Genomic DNA, 16436 nt, shown 5'->3' on the forward strand with positions numbered 1-16436 from the left:
GGCACTGAGTCAACAACACACCTAAGCACCCGCTTCCCTTCAAGTTCAGTGGACTCGAGCGTGTTCTCCCGTGCTCTGCTGGCCAGCGATGAGCGTTGTTCCCCTCGGGTGCGAACGCCGCCCCCCGGGCTGGATTCCGGTCCGCACCTGCCAGCTCGAAGGCCTGCGGCTCTGGGGCTGGGTGGCACGGCTGGCTGAGAGCGCACGACTGATCTCCTGCTGTGTCTGTCTCTCCCCGCAGGACGAGGTGGCGCACACGGTTACAGAGAGCAGAGTGCTGCAGAACAGTAGGCATCCCTTCCTGACGGTAAATCCCGCCGTGGGGTCTCGGGGCGGGCGTGCCAGCGGGGGAAGTTCCTGTGGGGTCTCGGGGCGGGCGTGCCGGCCGGGGAAGTTCCTGTGGGGTCTCGGGGCGGGCGTGCCAGCGGGGGACGTTCCTGTGGGGTCGTGGGGTCTCGGGCGGGCGGGGCGGGCGTGCCGGCGGGGGAAGTTCCTGTGGGGTCTCGGGGCGGGCGTGCCGGCCGGGGACGTTCCTGTGGGGTCTCGGGGCTGGCGTGCCGGCCGGGGACGTTCCTGTGGGGTCTCGGGGCGGGCGTGCCGGCCGGGGACGTTCCTGTGGGGTCTCCGGGCGGGCGGGGCGGGCGTGCCAGCGGGGGAAGTGGGCTGCTTACCTGCTAGTCTAAACCTGAAAAATCCTTCAGCCTCCCAGTGTCACCTCCTTCAGCAGCGCAGTAAGTGTCCCCTGTCTTTGAACGCTGCCCCGAGCTGGGTGCCTGGGTGCAGAGCGCTCATCTCTCGCTTGCCGGCTCCTGGGCAGCCGAACTGGGAGGGAGCACGAGCCAGGGCTGCGCAGGGCCACTGGGAAATGAATGTGCCGGTGCCCAGCTCCTGCCGGTGGCCCCAGGCTGGCGCTGGCGGCCTGGCGCTGGGCGTGGCGGCCGGAGGGAGCCGGATCTGGATGAATGTGCCGGTGCCCCCCAGCTCCTGCCCTGGGAAATGAATGTGCCGGTGCCCAGCTCCTGCCGGTGGCCCCAGGCTGGCGCTGGCGGCTGAGAGGCCCTGCGCTGGGCGTGGCGCCGGAGTGGGAGCCGGATTCCAGCACCGCCGTCCCTCTGCCGGCCTGGGGAACGCCGAGCCATGCAGCTGGCAGCTGCCTCTTCTCAACCGCTCCCTCTGTTGCAGGCGCTGAAATACGCCTTTCAGACCAACGACCGGCTGTGCTTCGTGATGGAGTACGCCAACGGCGGAGAGGTGGGTCCGCTGCCTGCAGCCTGGCACCTCAAACGCGGCACGGGCTGGGGAGGGGAAATGCGAAGGGGAGAGATTCGGGAGCCGTTCTGCCCTCTTCACTGGTGAGGGGCCCTGTGGGGTGCAGAGGAGTCAGCGGGAGGGTGGCCCATGTCTGTGACTGACCCCCCCAGCCCCCTCTGCGGCAGGGCAGAATTTCAACTTGTCCCTCGTCTCGCTCGGGGGCTCTCAGGTCTTACAGCAGCTCGTGCTGGCCCCAGCCCCTGGCAGGGGTGTGTTAGCCCTGCCGTAAGGAGCTGGGTGTCATGGAGTGTGGGGGAGTCGGGCCCTGCACCCCCGGGCTCCCTGTGATTCACCAGGACTCTCAGCCAGCCGGGAAAGCAGAAGGTTTATTTAGCCGACAGGAACACAGTCCAGCACAGGTCTTGCAGGCACAGATAACAGGATCCCCCCGGTTAGGTCCCTCTTGGGGCCCCACAGCCCCCCTCGGGGATCAGAGCCCTCTCTCCCTGCTTCCCCTCTGTTCCCCAGCCAGCTCCAGTCTGCCCCCCCCCCCCCCGCCCCTCCTCTCTGCTCCGCTGTTTTCCCGGGCCAGGAGGTCACCTGACCCCTTTGTCTCCAACACCTTTAGATGCACCTTTGCAGGGAGGGGCCCGGCCATCAGTTGCTAGGAGACAGAGTGTCAGGCATTTGCTGCATGGCCTTTTGCTGCTAGATACTTAGGATCTGTACCCAGCCCCCAGTAAGACCAGTCCCACTTCGTCACACCTCTCCCCCCTTCGAGACCGAACTGAGCGGGGTCACTCCAGCCAGTGACCTGGGGAAGTTCGAACCCACCTACATTCCCATGGCTGCCCCAGGGTCCCCCCTGATCTGGGGGGAGAGTTACCCCAGGTCATTCCAGTTTCCTGCCCCCCTGTAGGTCGGGGGGACTCGAGGGCACTTGCAGGTTGCAGGGGGGAAGCCTTATGCCACCCGCGCCCTTTCCCCACCCCAATACCCCTGGGGTGCACGCTGGGCTGGGGCCTTCTCCCCACGTTCCAGTCTGGGGGGCTGGGATTCGGGTTCTCTCGGTTCAGAGCCCCCCTTCTGACCCTGGCCCCCCTCTGGACAGGCTCCTCGGGGCGGGGCGAGGGTCTTACAGCCATCTTCCCCCTGTCCTGGGCCTTCCCCCCCTCTGGCAGACGTCGCAGGAGCGGCAGTGCTGCCGGACATGGGCAAAGACCCCAGGCCAGTAATAGTTCTGCAGCAGCCGCTGCTGGGTACGCCAGGCTCCCGGGTGCCCTGAGGGGGGAATGTCATGGGCCTGGCACAGCCGCTGGTGGCGATACTCCTGGGGTACCACCAGCTGCCTCCTGATCCCCCCTGACTCCATCTTCCCTGGGGGAGCCCATTCTCAGTACAGGAGCCCCTTCTCCCACAGGAACCTTTTCCGGCCACCTCGTCCCATGGTCTGTCCCCCCCCCCGAGGCTGGCCAGGTCCCCTATCCTCCGCAAGGAGGGGTCTTCCCGCACCGCGGCCTGGTACTCAGCCGCTGGGGCAGGGACGGGGATCTGCTCTCTCTCACCGGCTGGGTCCGGGGCCACAGCCTCTCTGAGCCCTGTCCCTGGGCGTTCCCTCCCCACCGGGTCAGGGTCCGGTGCCTCAGCCGGAGTACCTTCCCCGGGGTCAGGGTGCAGAGCCCTGCGTCGACTCTGACTACGGTTCACGGACAGGGTACCCTGGGTGTTACTGGGCCAGTCCTCGAGGTCCCCCCCCATTAACACCTCCATGGGCAAATGTGGGTGCACCCCCACGTCCTTGGGGCCCTCCTTGTCCCCCCACTTCAGGTGTACCCTCGCCACAGGCACCTTGAATGGGGTCCCGATCACACCCCTCAGGGTCAGGTAGGTGTTGGGCACCATCCGATCTGAGTCCACCACCTCGGGCCGGGCCAGCGTCACCTCTGCGCCCAGTGACCTCCCTCCTGTCTACCTCCAGGGGAACAAGGCACTCTTTCCGGAGGGGCAGCCCCGTGCCCACCCTGTAAACCCAAAACTCAGGGCTGGGAGCATCCAGCCCCTCGGAGGGGTCGACCCGGGCCCCCCCTCCCTCCTTCGCAGGTGGTACGCGGCCAGCCCCCCTTTCCTGCGAACGCTGCCCCTCGTCCGACTGGGTCTCTACCCAGTTAACCCGGTGGGGGGTTGGTCTGCTCAGTTTGTCCGGGAGTTTGGGGCACTGGGACCGCAGGTGGCCCCTCTGGCCACATTGATAGCAGCTCATGTCCCGTTGGTCCCCTCGAACCGGTCGGTTGTCCCTGGCGCTGGCCGTTCCCTTTGGGAGGGGGCTCTCCCTATTCACCTTTTGGGTGGTCTCAGGATGACTCTCTCTCTGCGTCGCGATGGGCCTGTTCCTTTGGGGCTCCTCCCTGCCACCCCCCGACCGGCTCTTCACATAGTCATCGGCCAGCCGCCCTGCATGTCGCGGGTTCTCTGGCTTTTGGTCCCTTAACCACAGCCTCAGGTCGGATGGGCACCGCTCATACAGCTGCTCCAGGACCAGCAGTTTAACCAGGTCCCCCTTCGTCTGGGCCCCAGCTGCCCACTTGCTGGCGTACCCCTCCATGCGGACGGCCAGCTGCAGATAGGAGACCTCAGGGGTTTTATCCTGACTCCGGAACCTCTCCCGGCACATCTCAGGGGTCAGCCCAAACTCGCGCAGCAGGGCCTGCTTGAATGGGTCGTAGTTCCCTTTCTCCTCCTCTCCCAGCTGGCCGTACAATGCCACGGCCTTGGGGTCCAGTAAGGGGGTGAGAACCCGGAGCCTGTCCGCAGGATCCACCTGGTGCAGCTCGCAGGCCGTCTCAAAGGCATCTAGGAAGTCACCCATGTCCTCCCCCTCCTTGCGTGGGGCCAGGATGGACTTATCAAAGCTCCGCGCAGTCCCGGGCCCCCCCTCACTCACCGCCGCCCGGGGCCTGCTGCCCCCCAGCCTCGCCAGGGCCAGCTCATGGTGACGCTGTCGCTCTTTCTCCGCCCGTTCCTGCTCCCTCTGTTGCGCCTCATGTTCCCTCTGTCTTGCTTCATGTTCCCTCTGTTCCTTACGATCCTCCAGCTCTCTCAGTTTTAGCTCTCTCCCATTCCAGCCGCTGGCGCTCCACGGATGAGCGTCGCCTGGACGATTCCTGGCTGGGGGGGAGCTTCGCCGAGAGGATCCCCTGCTGGCCGGGGGGGTCACGGTGCCCTCCGTAGCTGGGCTCCTCCTCCCCCTCCCCCTAGGCCTAGGGGTGGGAGGTCTCGGGGAGCCCTCAGCGGCCGGCTGACCACTCCCAGCGGGGACAGACACTGGTGCCTGCGCTGCATCTGCCCGGCTGCTTCCCTCAGAGACAGGGATCGGTTCATTCACAAGATCTGCCTCCTCCAGCCGGGCCATCAGCTGGTCCTTGGTTAGTTTCCCACTGCGCAGCCCCCTGTGCTTGCAAATCTCCACCAGTTCGCACTTGCGCCGCTTGGCATACATCTTCCTGCTGGCCACTCGCAGGCCGGGGTGCTCGCCGCTCCCCATGGGTTCCAGGGGGACCCCTAGTGTGTCAGTCCTTGAGGTCACCCCCTCTCTGCCAGGGTCGAGCTGCAGCCTCCTCCGCCCCTGGGATCGCTCGCTGTGATCCCCTGGGTGACCCTGTTACTGCAAAGTCCTGCTCTCTGGTCACGCTCTCCCAGGGGTTAATCGCCCCGTCGTTTTACTGCTCCCCAGTCATTTACTGCAGGAAGCACCGTCCACAGGGTGCAGTAGATCCCACCGCTGCCACCAGTTGTCACGGAGTGTAGGGGAGTCAGGCCCTGCACCCCCGGGCTCCCTGCCGATTCACCAGGACTCTCAGCCAGCCAGTAAAGCAGAAGGTTTATTTAGCCGACAGGAACACAGTCCAGCACAGGTCTTGCAGGCACAGATAACAGGATCCCCCCCTGTCAGGTCCATCTTGGGACCCCATAACCCCCATCGGGGATCAGAGCCCTCTCTCCCTGCTTCCCCTCTGTTCCCAGCCAACTCCAGTCTGCCCCCCCCCTCCGGCCCCTCCTCTCTGCCCAGCTTCTTTCCCGGGCCAGGAGGTCACCTGACCCCTTTGTCTCCAACACCTTTAGCCAGCACCTTTGCAGGGAGGGGCCCGGCCATCAGTTGCTAGGAGACAGAGTGTCAGGCATTTGGCTGCATGGCCTTTTGCTGCTAGAAACTTAGGATCTGTACCCGGCCCCCAGTAAGACCAGTCCCACTTTGTCACACTGGGACACAGGAAAATCTGCTGCCGCAGGCAGGGACCTTCCGTGTCAGGACTCCTGGGTTCCCTGCCCAGCCGTCGCTGATTGGCCGTCTGGCCGCAGGGACGTCATTCTCCCAGCTATGGGGGGATTGTTTCCCGCAGGGCGGGGCGGCAGGTGTGGCTAATGCCATGTCCTGCTGGCACCACTGACCAGCCTCTCCTAGCCAGCGTTCCCGCTCTGCACCGTGCCACTTCCTCCAGCATTGCGTGTGCTGGGCTTGGCAAGGGAGACACACGGGTGAGGGAAGCTGTGAATCGCATGGCTCGGGGTACGTTCTCCCGCCTTGGGAGTGCTCAGGGCAGTGCGCGTCGGACACACCCGCCGGCGTTCTCGCCGGCCCAGGGCTGCCAGAGCCATCGGCCCTCGGTTGGCTGCTTTCGCACTAACGGCCCCCGCTCGGATTTCCTTCCCTCCAGCTGTTTTTCCACCTTTCGAGAGAGCGCGTGTTCACAGAGGACCGGGCCCGTTTCTATGGTGCTGAGATCGTGTCGGCGCTCGAGTACCTGCACTCCAGGGACGTGGTCTACAGGGACATCAAGGTAACGTCGGGGCAAACGGCCGTCTTGGGGGTGCTGAGCGCCTGTGGCTGCGGCTGGAGTCGGTGCTCAGAGCCGCTGGAAACCAGGCTCCTGGATTTCGGGATTCTATGCCCTTGGGTCCCTTTTCCCCACGTTGCTCGGCTCGGCAGCGACGCGCCCTGGCGGGATTTCGTCGCTGCAGCAGGGCGTCTGGAGAACGCGAGGCGAGGGCCCTTCGCTCCCGTTCCTGCTTGTGAGGGCCCCGTCCCACCCCCAGGACGGCCTGGCGAGGGCGGGTAGTTCCAAGCCCCCTGTCCTGGGCGATCTGCCCTGGGCCCGCCTGCCTGCCTGCCCGGACGCTGGGCTGGGCTTCCGGGCCGCTCCTGAAGGCAGCAGGCGCCCGTGTCCGGCACAGTGACCAGCACTGACTTGCCGTGATCGTTACCCAGGCCTAACGACGGTGGCGGCGTCTGTGCGGACCGGCCTCCGCGCCCCGTCGAGCTCAGTCCCGGCTCCGTGTGGACGAGCGCTGAGTCCCTCGCTCCCTCTCTGCCTTTCAGCTGGAGAACCTGATGCTGGACAAGGACGGACACATCAAGATCACGGACTTCGGGCTCTGCAAGGAAGGGGTAACGGACGGCGCCACCATGAAAACCTTCTGCGGGACGCCGGAGTACCTCGCCCCAGAGGTATTGATCCCTCACTATTAGGTGTATTACGGTAACACCGCCCTGGCCTAGGCCAGGGGGGCTGGGAGCCAGGACTCCTGGGTTCTCTCCCCAGCTCTGGGAGGGGAGGGGGGCTGGTGGTTAAAGCAGGGGAGGTTGAGAGCCAGGACTCCTGGGTTTTGTCCCGGCTCTGGGAGGGGAGTGGGGGCTAGTGGTTAGAGCGGGGGAGGTTGGGAGACAGGACTCCTGGGTTCTCTCCCCAGCTCTGGGAGGGGAGTGGGGGCTAGTGGTTAGAGCGGGGGAGGTTGGGAGCCAGGACTCCTGGGTTCTGTCCCGGCTCGGGGAGGGGAGGGGGGTCCAGTGGTTAGAGCAGGGGGGTCTGGGAGCCAGGACTCCTGGGTTCTGTCCCGGCTCGGGGACGGGAGGGGGGTCCAGTGGTTAGAGCAGGGGGGTCTGGGAGCCAGGACTCCTGGGTTCTGTCCCAGGGAGGGGGGTCCAGTGGTTAGAGCAGGGGGGTCTGGGAGCCAGGACTCCTGGGTTCTGTCCCGGCTCGGGGATGGGAGGGGGGCTAGTGGACGGACTCCTCTCCGCAGCTCACGAGCCCCCTGCTTTCCCTGCACAGGTGCTGGAGGACAACGACTATGGGCGGGCTGTGGACTGGTGGGGGCTGGGCGTCGTCATGTACGAGATGATGTGTGGCCGCCTCCCCTTCTACAACCAGGACCATGAGCGGCTCTTCGAGCTGATCCTCATGGAGGAGATCCGCTTCCCCCGGACCCTCAGCCCCGAGGCCAAGGCCCTGCTGGCCGGGCTGCTCAAGAAGGACCCCAAGCAGAGGTGGGTGGGTGCTGGGCACTCTCACGGGGTCCCCGGGCGCTGCTCTGGAGCTGCTCCCCACCAAGCCAGGCAGGACTCTGGGGAGCCTCCTCTCCCTCGGAGCAGCCTGTCTGCAGGGCAAGAAGCTCCCACGGCTTCACCTCCTGGGTCTCTCCTTGGAGCATTCAGCATCCTCTGCCCCTCCGTGCGCTTCCCCCAGCGAGTCCGCCCAGCGGGGTCCTGGGGGGGCCACAGGGTCCTGCCCCCCCACTGCGCAGTCAGACGTGACTCTCAGCCAGCCGGGGACACAGAGGTTTATTCGATGACAGGAACAGGGGCTAACACAGAGCTTGTAGGTACAGAGAACCGGACCCTCGGCCGGGTCCATTCTGGGGGGCAGTGAGCCAGACCCCCACGTCTGCACTTCACTCCTCGTCCCCAGCCAGCTCCAGACTGACCCCCCCCTCCAGCCCCTCCTCCTCTGGGCTGTCTCTCTTTCCCGGGCCAGGAGCTCACCTGATCCCTTTGTTCCCCTTTAGCTATTCCCTTGCAGGGGGGAAGGGCCCGGCCATTAGCTGCCAGGAGACAGAGAGTCGGCCAGAGCTGAGCCCCCCCCAGTATTCAGAGGGAACATTAAGAAGAGCCCCACTTCCTCACAGGCACATGGCGCCGGCTCTCGCTGGCTTCCGCCCGGGGCTGGCGGCTGCACCTTGGCAGGTGCATCGGTCACCGTGGAGACAGTCAGGGCTGGGCTAGCGCCGGGAGATCCCCCGTGGCAGGTGTCCTCGGCTCCTGCCCAGGAGAGCCTGGCGTAAAGCTCCTAGGCTCTGGCCTGGCTTGGGCAGAGCTCAGAGCAGCTGGCACCAGGCCGAGAGCCTAGCAGCCGCGCTGCTGATGGCCACAGGCCGGGGTCCTGCTGCTTCACAAGGGGCTCCCCGACCTTCGGCACCATCTGACTCAGTGGATTTCAAAGCGCCCCTGGAAAGCAGTGCAGGGGGCCCGGAGCGCGGGCAGGGAGTAAGGCTGCTCTGTGTCCCCAGGCTAGGCGGAGGGCCCACCGACGCCAAGGAGGTGATGGAGCACCGCTTCTTCACGGCCATCAACTGGCAAGACGTGGTTCAGAAGAAGGTAAGAGGGGGAACCCTCTTTGCTGTGGGGAGGTTGGGGGTTCTCTCATCCCCTGAACCACTTATCTGAAGAGTTCTCGGAACAGCCGCTGCCACCGAGTGTGTGAGGCTGGGCAGAACCCGCCCGCCAGCGCGGAGCAGAGCTCGCTGTCCCGCCTGCTGGGACGGACAGGACGGGAAATCCCGGCGCTCGCTTCCCTACGTCAGACACCTCCACGAGGAAGCTCTGGCTGCTCACAGCGCAGCACCTTTGGTTTGAATTGCGAGACCCCAGAGCTGTCCCGTCAGAATCATCCTTCCGAAAAAGTGATCCCAGGCAGGGTTGGGAGAGGCTACGGAACTGCTGGCCGTCGTCGGGGGCTGATTTCCGCCCGGCGTGCGCGGTACAATAGAGCCGTTCACACAGGAATAGCGCGGCCCTGGGGACGTAAACACAGACCTGGCCAGCAGCTTACAGTACACCCCGCGTCAGTGCGAGGTGAGGGGCCGGTCACGTCGCAGACGCGCCCCAGCGTCGGTGCCAGGCGAGGGGCCGGTCACGTCGCAGACGCGCCCCTGCGTCGGTGCCAGGCGAGGGGCCGGTCACGTCGCAGACGCGCCCCAGCGTCGGTGCCAGGCGAGGGGCCGGTCACGTCGCAGACGCGCCCCAGCGTCGGTGCCAGGCGAGGGGCCGGTCACGTCGCAGACGCGCCCCAGCGTCGGTGCCAGGCGAGGGGCCGGTCACGTCGCAGACGCGCCCCTGCGTCGGTGCCAGGCGAGGGCCCGGGCCGGTCGCAGACGCGCCCAGCGCCGGTGCCAGGCGAGGGCCGGTCACGCCGCAGACGCGCCCAGCGCCGGTGCCAGGCGAGGGGCCGGGCCGTCGCACGCCGCAGACGCGCCGCCCCGCGTCGGTGCCAGGCGGGGCCGGTCACGTCACAGACGCGCCCCAGCGTCGGTGCCAGGCGAGGGGCCGGTCACGTCGCAGACGCGCCCCTGCGTCGGTGCCAGGCGGGGGGGCCGGTCACGTCGCAGACGCGCCCCTGCGTCGGTGCCAGGCGAGGGGCCGGTCACGGCACAGACGCGCCCCTGCGGCGGGGCCAGGCGAGGGGCCGGTCACGCCGCAGACGCGCCCTGCGCCGGTGCCAGGCGAGGGGCCGTCACGCCACAGACGTGCCCCGCCGGTGCCAGGCGGGGGGCCGGTCACGTCGCAGACGCGCCCCAGCGTCGGTGCCAGGCGAGGGCCCGGGCTGGTCACGTCGCAGACGCGCCCCAGCGTCGGTGCCAGGCGGGGGCCGGTCACGTCGCAGACGCGCCCCAGCGTCGGTGCCAGGCGAGGGGCCGGTCACGTCAGACGCGCCCCTGCGTCGGTGCCAGGCGAGGGGCCGGTCACGTCACAGACACACCCCTGCGTCAGTGCCAGGCGGGGGGCCGGTCACGTCGCAGACGCGCCCCAGCGTCGGTGCCAGGCGAGGGGCCGGTCCTGTCCGACGTGCCCCTGCGTCGGTGCCAGGCGGGGGGCCGGTCACGTCGCAGACGCGCCCCTGCGTCGGTGCCAGGCGAGGGCCTGGGCCGGTCGCAGACGCGCCCCAGCGTCGGTGCCAGGCGGGGCCGGTCACGTCGCAGACGCGCCCCAGCGTCGGTGCCAGGCGGGGGCCGGTCACGTCGCAGACGCGCCCCAGCGTCGGTGCCAGGCGGGGGCCGGTCACGTCGCAGACGCGTCCCAGCGTCGGTGCCAGGCGGGGGCCGGTCACGTCGCAGACGCGCCCCTGCGTCGGTGCCAGGCGGGGGGGCCGGTCACGTCGCAGACGCGCCCCTGCGTCGGTGCCAGGCGCGGGGCCGGTCACGTCGCAGATGTGCCCCTGCGTCGGTGCCAGGTGAGGGGCAGTCACGTCGCAGACGCGCCCCTGCGTCGGTGCCAGGCGAGGGGCCGGTCACGCCGCAGACGCGCCTGCGCCGGTGCCAGGCGGGGGCCGGGTCACGCCGCAGACGCCGCCCCGCGCCGGTGCCAGGCGAGGCCGGTCACGCCGCAGATGTGCCCCTGCGTCGGTGCCAGGTGAGGGGCAGTCACGTCGCAGACGCGCCCCTGCGTCGGTGCCAGGCGAGGGGCCGGTCACGTCGCAGACGCACCCCTGCGTCGGTGCCAACCGGGGGTCCGGGGGGCCGGTCACTTGCACGGCTTCTCATGCTTGGCTCAGAGCTGCGGTGGCTGGTTTGCAGACCCAGGGGGAGGAGGGGTTGGAGCTGTTTTCGCGGGAACCTCCCTTCACGTGGCAGCAGGCGTCACTGCTCGGCGAGCGTCTGGGTGGGGCGCTGCGGCTTAGCTCCCGGGGTGAGTGGAAATGGGCGCAGCCCCCGGGCCCAGATGGCGAGCGGCGTCGCTTGGTGTAACGGGGGCTGCGGTGGAGGGAGCTGGGCCCTGGGAGGGTTCGGTGGCAGGCGCAGACCCTGTCGTGCTGGGGCTGGTGGGAGCCAGCGGACGTTCCCGTTACTGATCGCAGCCTCTCTTGCTCTGCAGCTCGTCCCACCGTTTAAGCCCCAAGTGACATCAGAGATCGACACGCGATACTTTGACGACGAGTTCACGGCGCAGTCGATCACCATCACGCCCCCTGACCGATGTGAGTATGGCCGGGCTCTGGGGAGGGGCTGAAATGGAGGGAGCCCCGCCCAGCACAGAAACAGGTCACGCCTGGCTGCTGGCACCGGACCGGGAGCTCTAAGCACTGTCATGGCACCGCAGTGTGTAGTGAGGACGTGCGGGGGGCTGGACGCCGAGTGGCCGATACCCGGGCAGGGCTGTCGTCTGAGACCCCAAGACGCAGGGTCCCCTGGGAGCAGTCACAAGGACCGGCGCAGGTCTGGGGCCTTGTGTTGCCGGGTGCTGCTCAGACGCAGCGAGAGGGGAACGGTGGGACCCGAGCTGGGAGCAGGCCTCCGCGGTTCCAGCCCACCGGGCCCCCGGCTTTCTCTTGGTGGGAAGGAGGCAGAGATAACACCACGTAGCCCGACTCCGGGGCATCTCGGGTTGCACAGGTGCTCTGGAGGCAATTTGCGGAAGCACCCGAGGGGTTTAGGAGCATGAGTCCTGTTAAAGGCCACCTGGGTGCTGTGCTCCCAACTCCCTGTGGTGCTTGGAGATCCCCCCATAAGCCGCTTCTCTCTCTGGCTGCAGATGACAGCATGGACTCCCTGGAGGCCGATCAGCGGACGCACTTCCCCCAGTTCTCCTACTCTGCCAGCATCCGAGAATAGGCGGCGGCAGGCAGAGACTTGGGCTCCGAGCACGGGAGAACTTGTTGGTTTTGTTCCTGGGATTTCTCTCCAGCAATCTGGTCACACACTAGCCCAGCCCCGGAGATGCAGGGGCAGCCCCAGCTGTTTGAAACGCCGCCAGCCTGGCATTGCACCGCCGGGCGGAGCCGCGTTGAGAGGAAGGAAGTGCTCCTGCTCCGTGGCTCTGAGCAGCTCCGAGCCCTGGCTGGTTCAGTACCATGGGGTTGCTTTGATTTTTAAACTCCTAGAAGTGCTTACAGCTTTTAAAGACAGCCCACCCCACGAGAGAGCCTTCCTCCAGCATCCGAGGGCCAGGATGTCAGCTAGCCATAACCTAACCCAGAGCCGGAGAGACGTTCGTGGAGAGGAATCCTGTGGAATCGAAACTGATCGCCAGGAATGCCGAGTTTCTGGTGGTTACGGAGAGCGTCGCCGAGTGGCCGGGGCGGGACGGGACTCTCCGCTGGGACGCACAGTAAACCCTCCGAGCAGGCCGAGCCGGCGGCTTGGCCCTCAGCCCAGAGGGCTGTTTACTTCATTGCTCCGTTAGCTCGGCTCCGGTGCGGCGAGGGACGCTGGCTCCCAGCCCCAGGGTTGGGTTCGTGGGTCCTGTTTTCTCTTCTGCCTGTTACATCTTTACAGCCCTTCCTGCACCTGACGGGAAAGGGGCACAACCGAGCCGGTGGAAGCCAGAGCCGCGTGGATCTGGGCGGGCGGGCGGGCGGGAGGGACGGGGGCACCTGGAGACTCAGCAGGGCTCCCAGAGCACAATAGCACTAAGGAAGAAGCCGGCTCTTTGCACGGGAAGTGACGTGTCAGGAAGGCCGGGGGTTCTCGTCGGGGGAAAGCCGAGCCCAGCCCACGGCGGTACCTGTGTACGACGCACACGGTTGTAAAAGCAATAACGTTTTTTCTTCAAAGCTGCCTTAAAGCCAGAAGTCGGCGCTGCGGTTAGTTCACACCCGGCGTGCGGCAGGATTTTCTACAGAACAACCGGGCGGCTAATGAACTCTGCAGCGCTCGGCCGGAGACGCTCCTTCCTCCGCAGCTCCTGGGAGCGTCTCGCTCGCAGCTCAGCCCCCCGACTGGGCTAAGCTTTTCCCACAGCGCACGCCAAAGGCCCCCTTTGCCCATCAGGACGCCCCCTGCGCTGTCACTGACGCTGCCGGGGGGGGCGCCCCACCCAGCGCCAGTGGCTGGGCAGAGTGCATTGGGCGCCAGAGCGCTCTTCCCCACTGGCACTGGACCCCGCGTGTCCGACTCAAACGCTCGGAGCCATCTGCAGCTTTGAGGGGCGCGGGGGAGCAGCTGCCTTCCCGGCGTCGCGGAGCCACAGCCCAGCGGCTCTGAGCGACGCCTGGGCCATCAATCGCCTGCCCTGGGCGGCTGCCATTGTGCCTGGGGTGCCGGTTACACCCACGGTGCAGGGCATGTGGCGGGGGACCCTTGCTGCAGCTGCTCGGACAGAGCCTGGCCCCCGCGGTGTCTGTCAGACACGTTTGGATGGGACATTCTCCCCTGCTCTGGTGCCTGGGCCAAGCTGCGTCCTGGCCTGCGGGGTCTGTTTCACTGGTCAGCCCGTTGGCCATGAATTCCGGGGGTGGGTTCCCCGCGGGGCGGGTCCCTTGCAGGCAAGGGATGCACCGGTGAACGCCTGATGCCCAGGACACCGCGTAGCCTCGTGGTTTGGGAAATAGACCATGAGGTCTGGTCTGAGGGAGGAGGGGCCAGGGCTCTCGGTACAGACGCCCCAAGTGCTCGGCTCCTGCTCTGCAGTCAGGCCCCAGGGCTGCTGCACTGGGGCTTGGCAAACTTGCCAGCTCGTCATTGTTAAGCTCTTGCGTATTTCTGCTGCTTTTACCAGTGTCAGAGCCAGTGCTGCTCTGGGCCCCGGCTGCTTCTCGCCGAAGCCTCTGAATTTCTCAGGGAGGGCGAGAGCCTCGTCCCAAGTGCAGGAGCCAGCCGTGCAGCCTGGCTGCGATGGGGGGGAATGTACCACTGCTCGGCTGCCCCCCGGAAAGGCACCGGATCTGGGGCTACTCAGCGAGGGGTCCCGTGACCCTAGATACGGCTCCAGCGTCGCTCGCACAGGGTGACTTGGGCTGAATTTGAGGCTCAGGCACTTGGCACTGGGGGGGGGATGGTTCTTGGGACGTGCCCCTGGCAGCACTGGCACAGGGGGCTGGGGCGTTTCCCCTGCTCATTCAGAGCCCGCTGGAGAGTCCTGGCAGTGCCAGTCTGTCTCCTCCCGCAGCCCAGGGCTCTGGCCTGGGACCTGCAGAACGGCAGATGCCCCCGAGCTGCCAGAGCCCCTGGCTGGAGTCATCTGCGAACAGCCCCAGGCTGAACTGAGGAGCCGGATTTGTGCCCCGTCTCCACTGGAGAGAAGCGATGGGATCTGCTCCTGGCCGCGGCTGGGGCTGGGGAGGGGCCCCGCCAGGCTCGGTGCTGCCCCAAGGCTCCCAGCAGAAGGTTTATCCCCATTGCTCCCCCAGGGTTACACAGCTGGGGAGGAAACCCCCGTCTCCCACTCCGGTGCCTGCAACCTCCCTGCGCTTCCTCGAGCTCTGCGGCAGCAGCCGAGGCCAGGTCAGAACGTGCAGAGCTCGGCTGGCGGCTTCGGCGTCCGGGGAGCAGCGCGGCCCCCCCCCCCGCCGGGCCTGGGCTGCCAGGCCGGGCTGAGGGCGCGCGGGGCTGCCGGGCCGGGCCGAGGGCGCGCGGGGCTGCCGGCGGCTGCCGGGGTGGAGAAGCATTTGCAGATGCTGTCAAAGTGCTTCATTGCTCAGCCTGTGTATTTCATGCTGCGTGTCAGGGAGCCAGGTGGGACCTTGGCAAAGCTTTAATTTAAAACCCACGTGGCCACCTGGGTTGCCTGTCTGTGAGCAGGTCACCCCCCCCTCCGGGCGCGGTGCTCTGGGCGATTCGCCACCCCCCCCTCCGGGCGCGGTGCTCTGGGCGATTCGCCCCCCCCCTCCGGGCGCGGTGCTCTGGGCGGGTCGCCCCCTTCCGGGCACGGTGCTCTGGGCGATTCGCCCCCCCCCCCGCCCGGCGCGGTGCTCTGGGCGATTCGCCGCCCCCCCCCCTCCGGACGTGGTGCTCTGGGCAGGTGCCCCCCCCCCCGGGGCACGGTGCTTTGGCTGTTTCTCGCTGAGCCTTAATGCCTGTTTGGCCTTTCGCTTGCTGCGTGTCGCTGGCATTTCCTGGTGATTCACCTGGCTCAGGTGCTGGGCTCCCACCAGCACTACGGGCTTTGCTGCCCACCCAGTGCCCTTCTGTGCCTCGCCAGGGGGTGAGGGCTCCCCCCAGCTGGCAGGGGCTGTCCCAGGACACAGTTCCCATTGAGAGCGTCTGCTCTGCCCTGGTCTGCGGCCCGGCTTGGAGGGTGGACGAGCAGCCAGCGGGGCAGGAGCTTTCTCCCCCGGGGGGTGGGAGTTCTGCCGTGGGGCTGGGGAGTGCCAGACCCCCCCGCGGCGGAGTTGCACCCGCTGAGGTGCGTTGCTGAGACTGACATGTCCCCGGGGGGCTCCCCGGCAGCGATGGGGGTGAACGGCTCCGGAGCTGGATTGGGGCCGGGCTGCCGGCGCTGACGCCCGAGTGGCTCTGTGAGTTCTGGATGTTCTGCTTTGCCCGGGGCCGGGCAGGGGATGTTCCTGGAGGGTTTAGTTCTGTAAATCTGCCCACGCTGCGCTCGCTGCGCCCTTGGGTTCGTACGGTACAAGCAATAAAGTGTTTTTTGGAGCTGTGGGTCCCACATGTTGTACCCTCCCCCCTCGCCCCCCAATCCCGGCGCTGGGCTTCGCCGCCAGGAGCTGCCCCAGATCCTGTCGGGCATGTCCAGCTGCTGCGGCAGAGCGAGGCCCCAGAGAGCCACCAAGCTGGGGTGAGAACCTGGCCCCTGCCCTGCGTCCGCCCACCCGCACCCTGCAGGGCCGGGCAGTGGCCTCCTTTCCCAGGCCGGCACCTGCTCGCAGTGTGCTCCAGGGCCCGGTTCTGAGGGGTGCTGAGCCCCAGCCAACCAGGCCTGGCTCCCCCTGGTCCCTCGGGGAGCCCCCCAGGTCTGCGGGAAACTCCCCGTCTCCTCTGGGGTCTGCAGGGACCTGGCCTGGGGGACCACGTGCCCCCCCCCCAGGCCTGTGCCCGCTCAGCGACTCGCCAGCTCCGAAGGGAGCCCAGCAGCTGGGGCGTGGGGTGGGGCTGGCTCCGGGTGGGGGGTCAGGAGCTGCTCCCCAAGCAACACAGGTTCCTGTGAGCCTCTCCTGGCCCTGGGGGGCCAGCGCTGCCCAGCCCCCGGCCCAGAGCGGGGCCCCCTCGCGCCGGGCGCTGCTCGGACACAGTGAGAGACGCTCTGGGTCCCTCGGAGGATCCTTCCCCCCATATTACCGAGGGGGAGCTGAGGCCGAGAGAGAGGCAGGGACCTGCCTCGCATTGTCTGGGGAGACTGTGTCTGTTCCCAGCCCCTTTGCACAGCACGCGTGGCTGCAGCATGGCCCTTTCATTCCCTTTCTCTG

The 16436-nt window shown here is 67.3% G+C and overlaps 1 protein-coding gene across 1 annotated transcript in view; it reads left to right on the top strand.

Moving 5' to 3' along the window:
- Positions 1 to 12647, top strand: part of AKT2 (AKT serine/threonine kinase 2) — a 32700-nt gene extending 20053 nt beyond the window's left edge. Inside the window, exons 7-14 of the mRNA XM_039510480.1 lie at positions 242 to 307; positions 1183 to 1251; positions 5964 to 6086; positions 6626 to 6754; positions 7356 to 7570; positions 8590 to 8677; positions 11171 to 11273; positions 11828 to 12647. Coding sequence (XP_039366414.1) covers positions 242 to 307; positions 1183 to 1251; positions 5964 to 6086; positions 6626 to 6754; positions 7356 to 7570; positions 8590 to 8677; positions 11171 to 11273; positions 11828 to 11907 — 873 coding nt within the window. The 3' untranslated portion in view covers positions 11908 to 12647. The remainder of the gene's footprint in view (positions 1 to 241; positions 308 to 1182; positions 1252 to 5963; positions 6087 to 6625; positions 6755 to 7355; positions 7571 to 8589; positions 8678 to 11170; positions 11274 to 11827) is intronic.
- Positions 12648 to 16436: the final 3789 nt, after the last annotated feature.

This window comes from Mauremys reevesii, linkage group 22, assembly GCF_016161935.1.
Source record: "Mauremys reevesii isolate NIE-2019 linkage group 22, ASM1616193v1, whole genome shotgun sequence".
Classification (NCBI taxonomy): domain Eukaryota; kingdom Metazoa; phylum Chordata; order Testudines; family Geoemydidae; genus Mauremys; species Mauremys reevesii.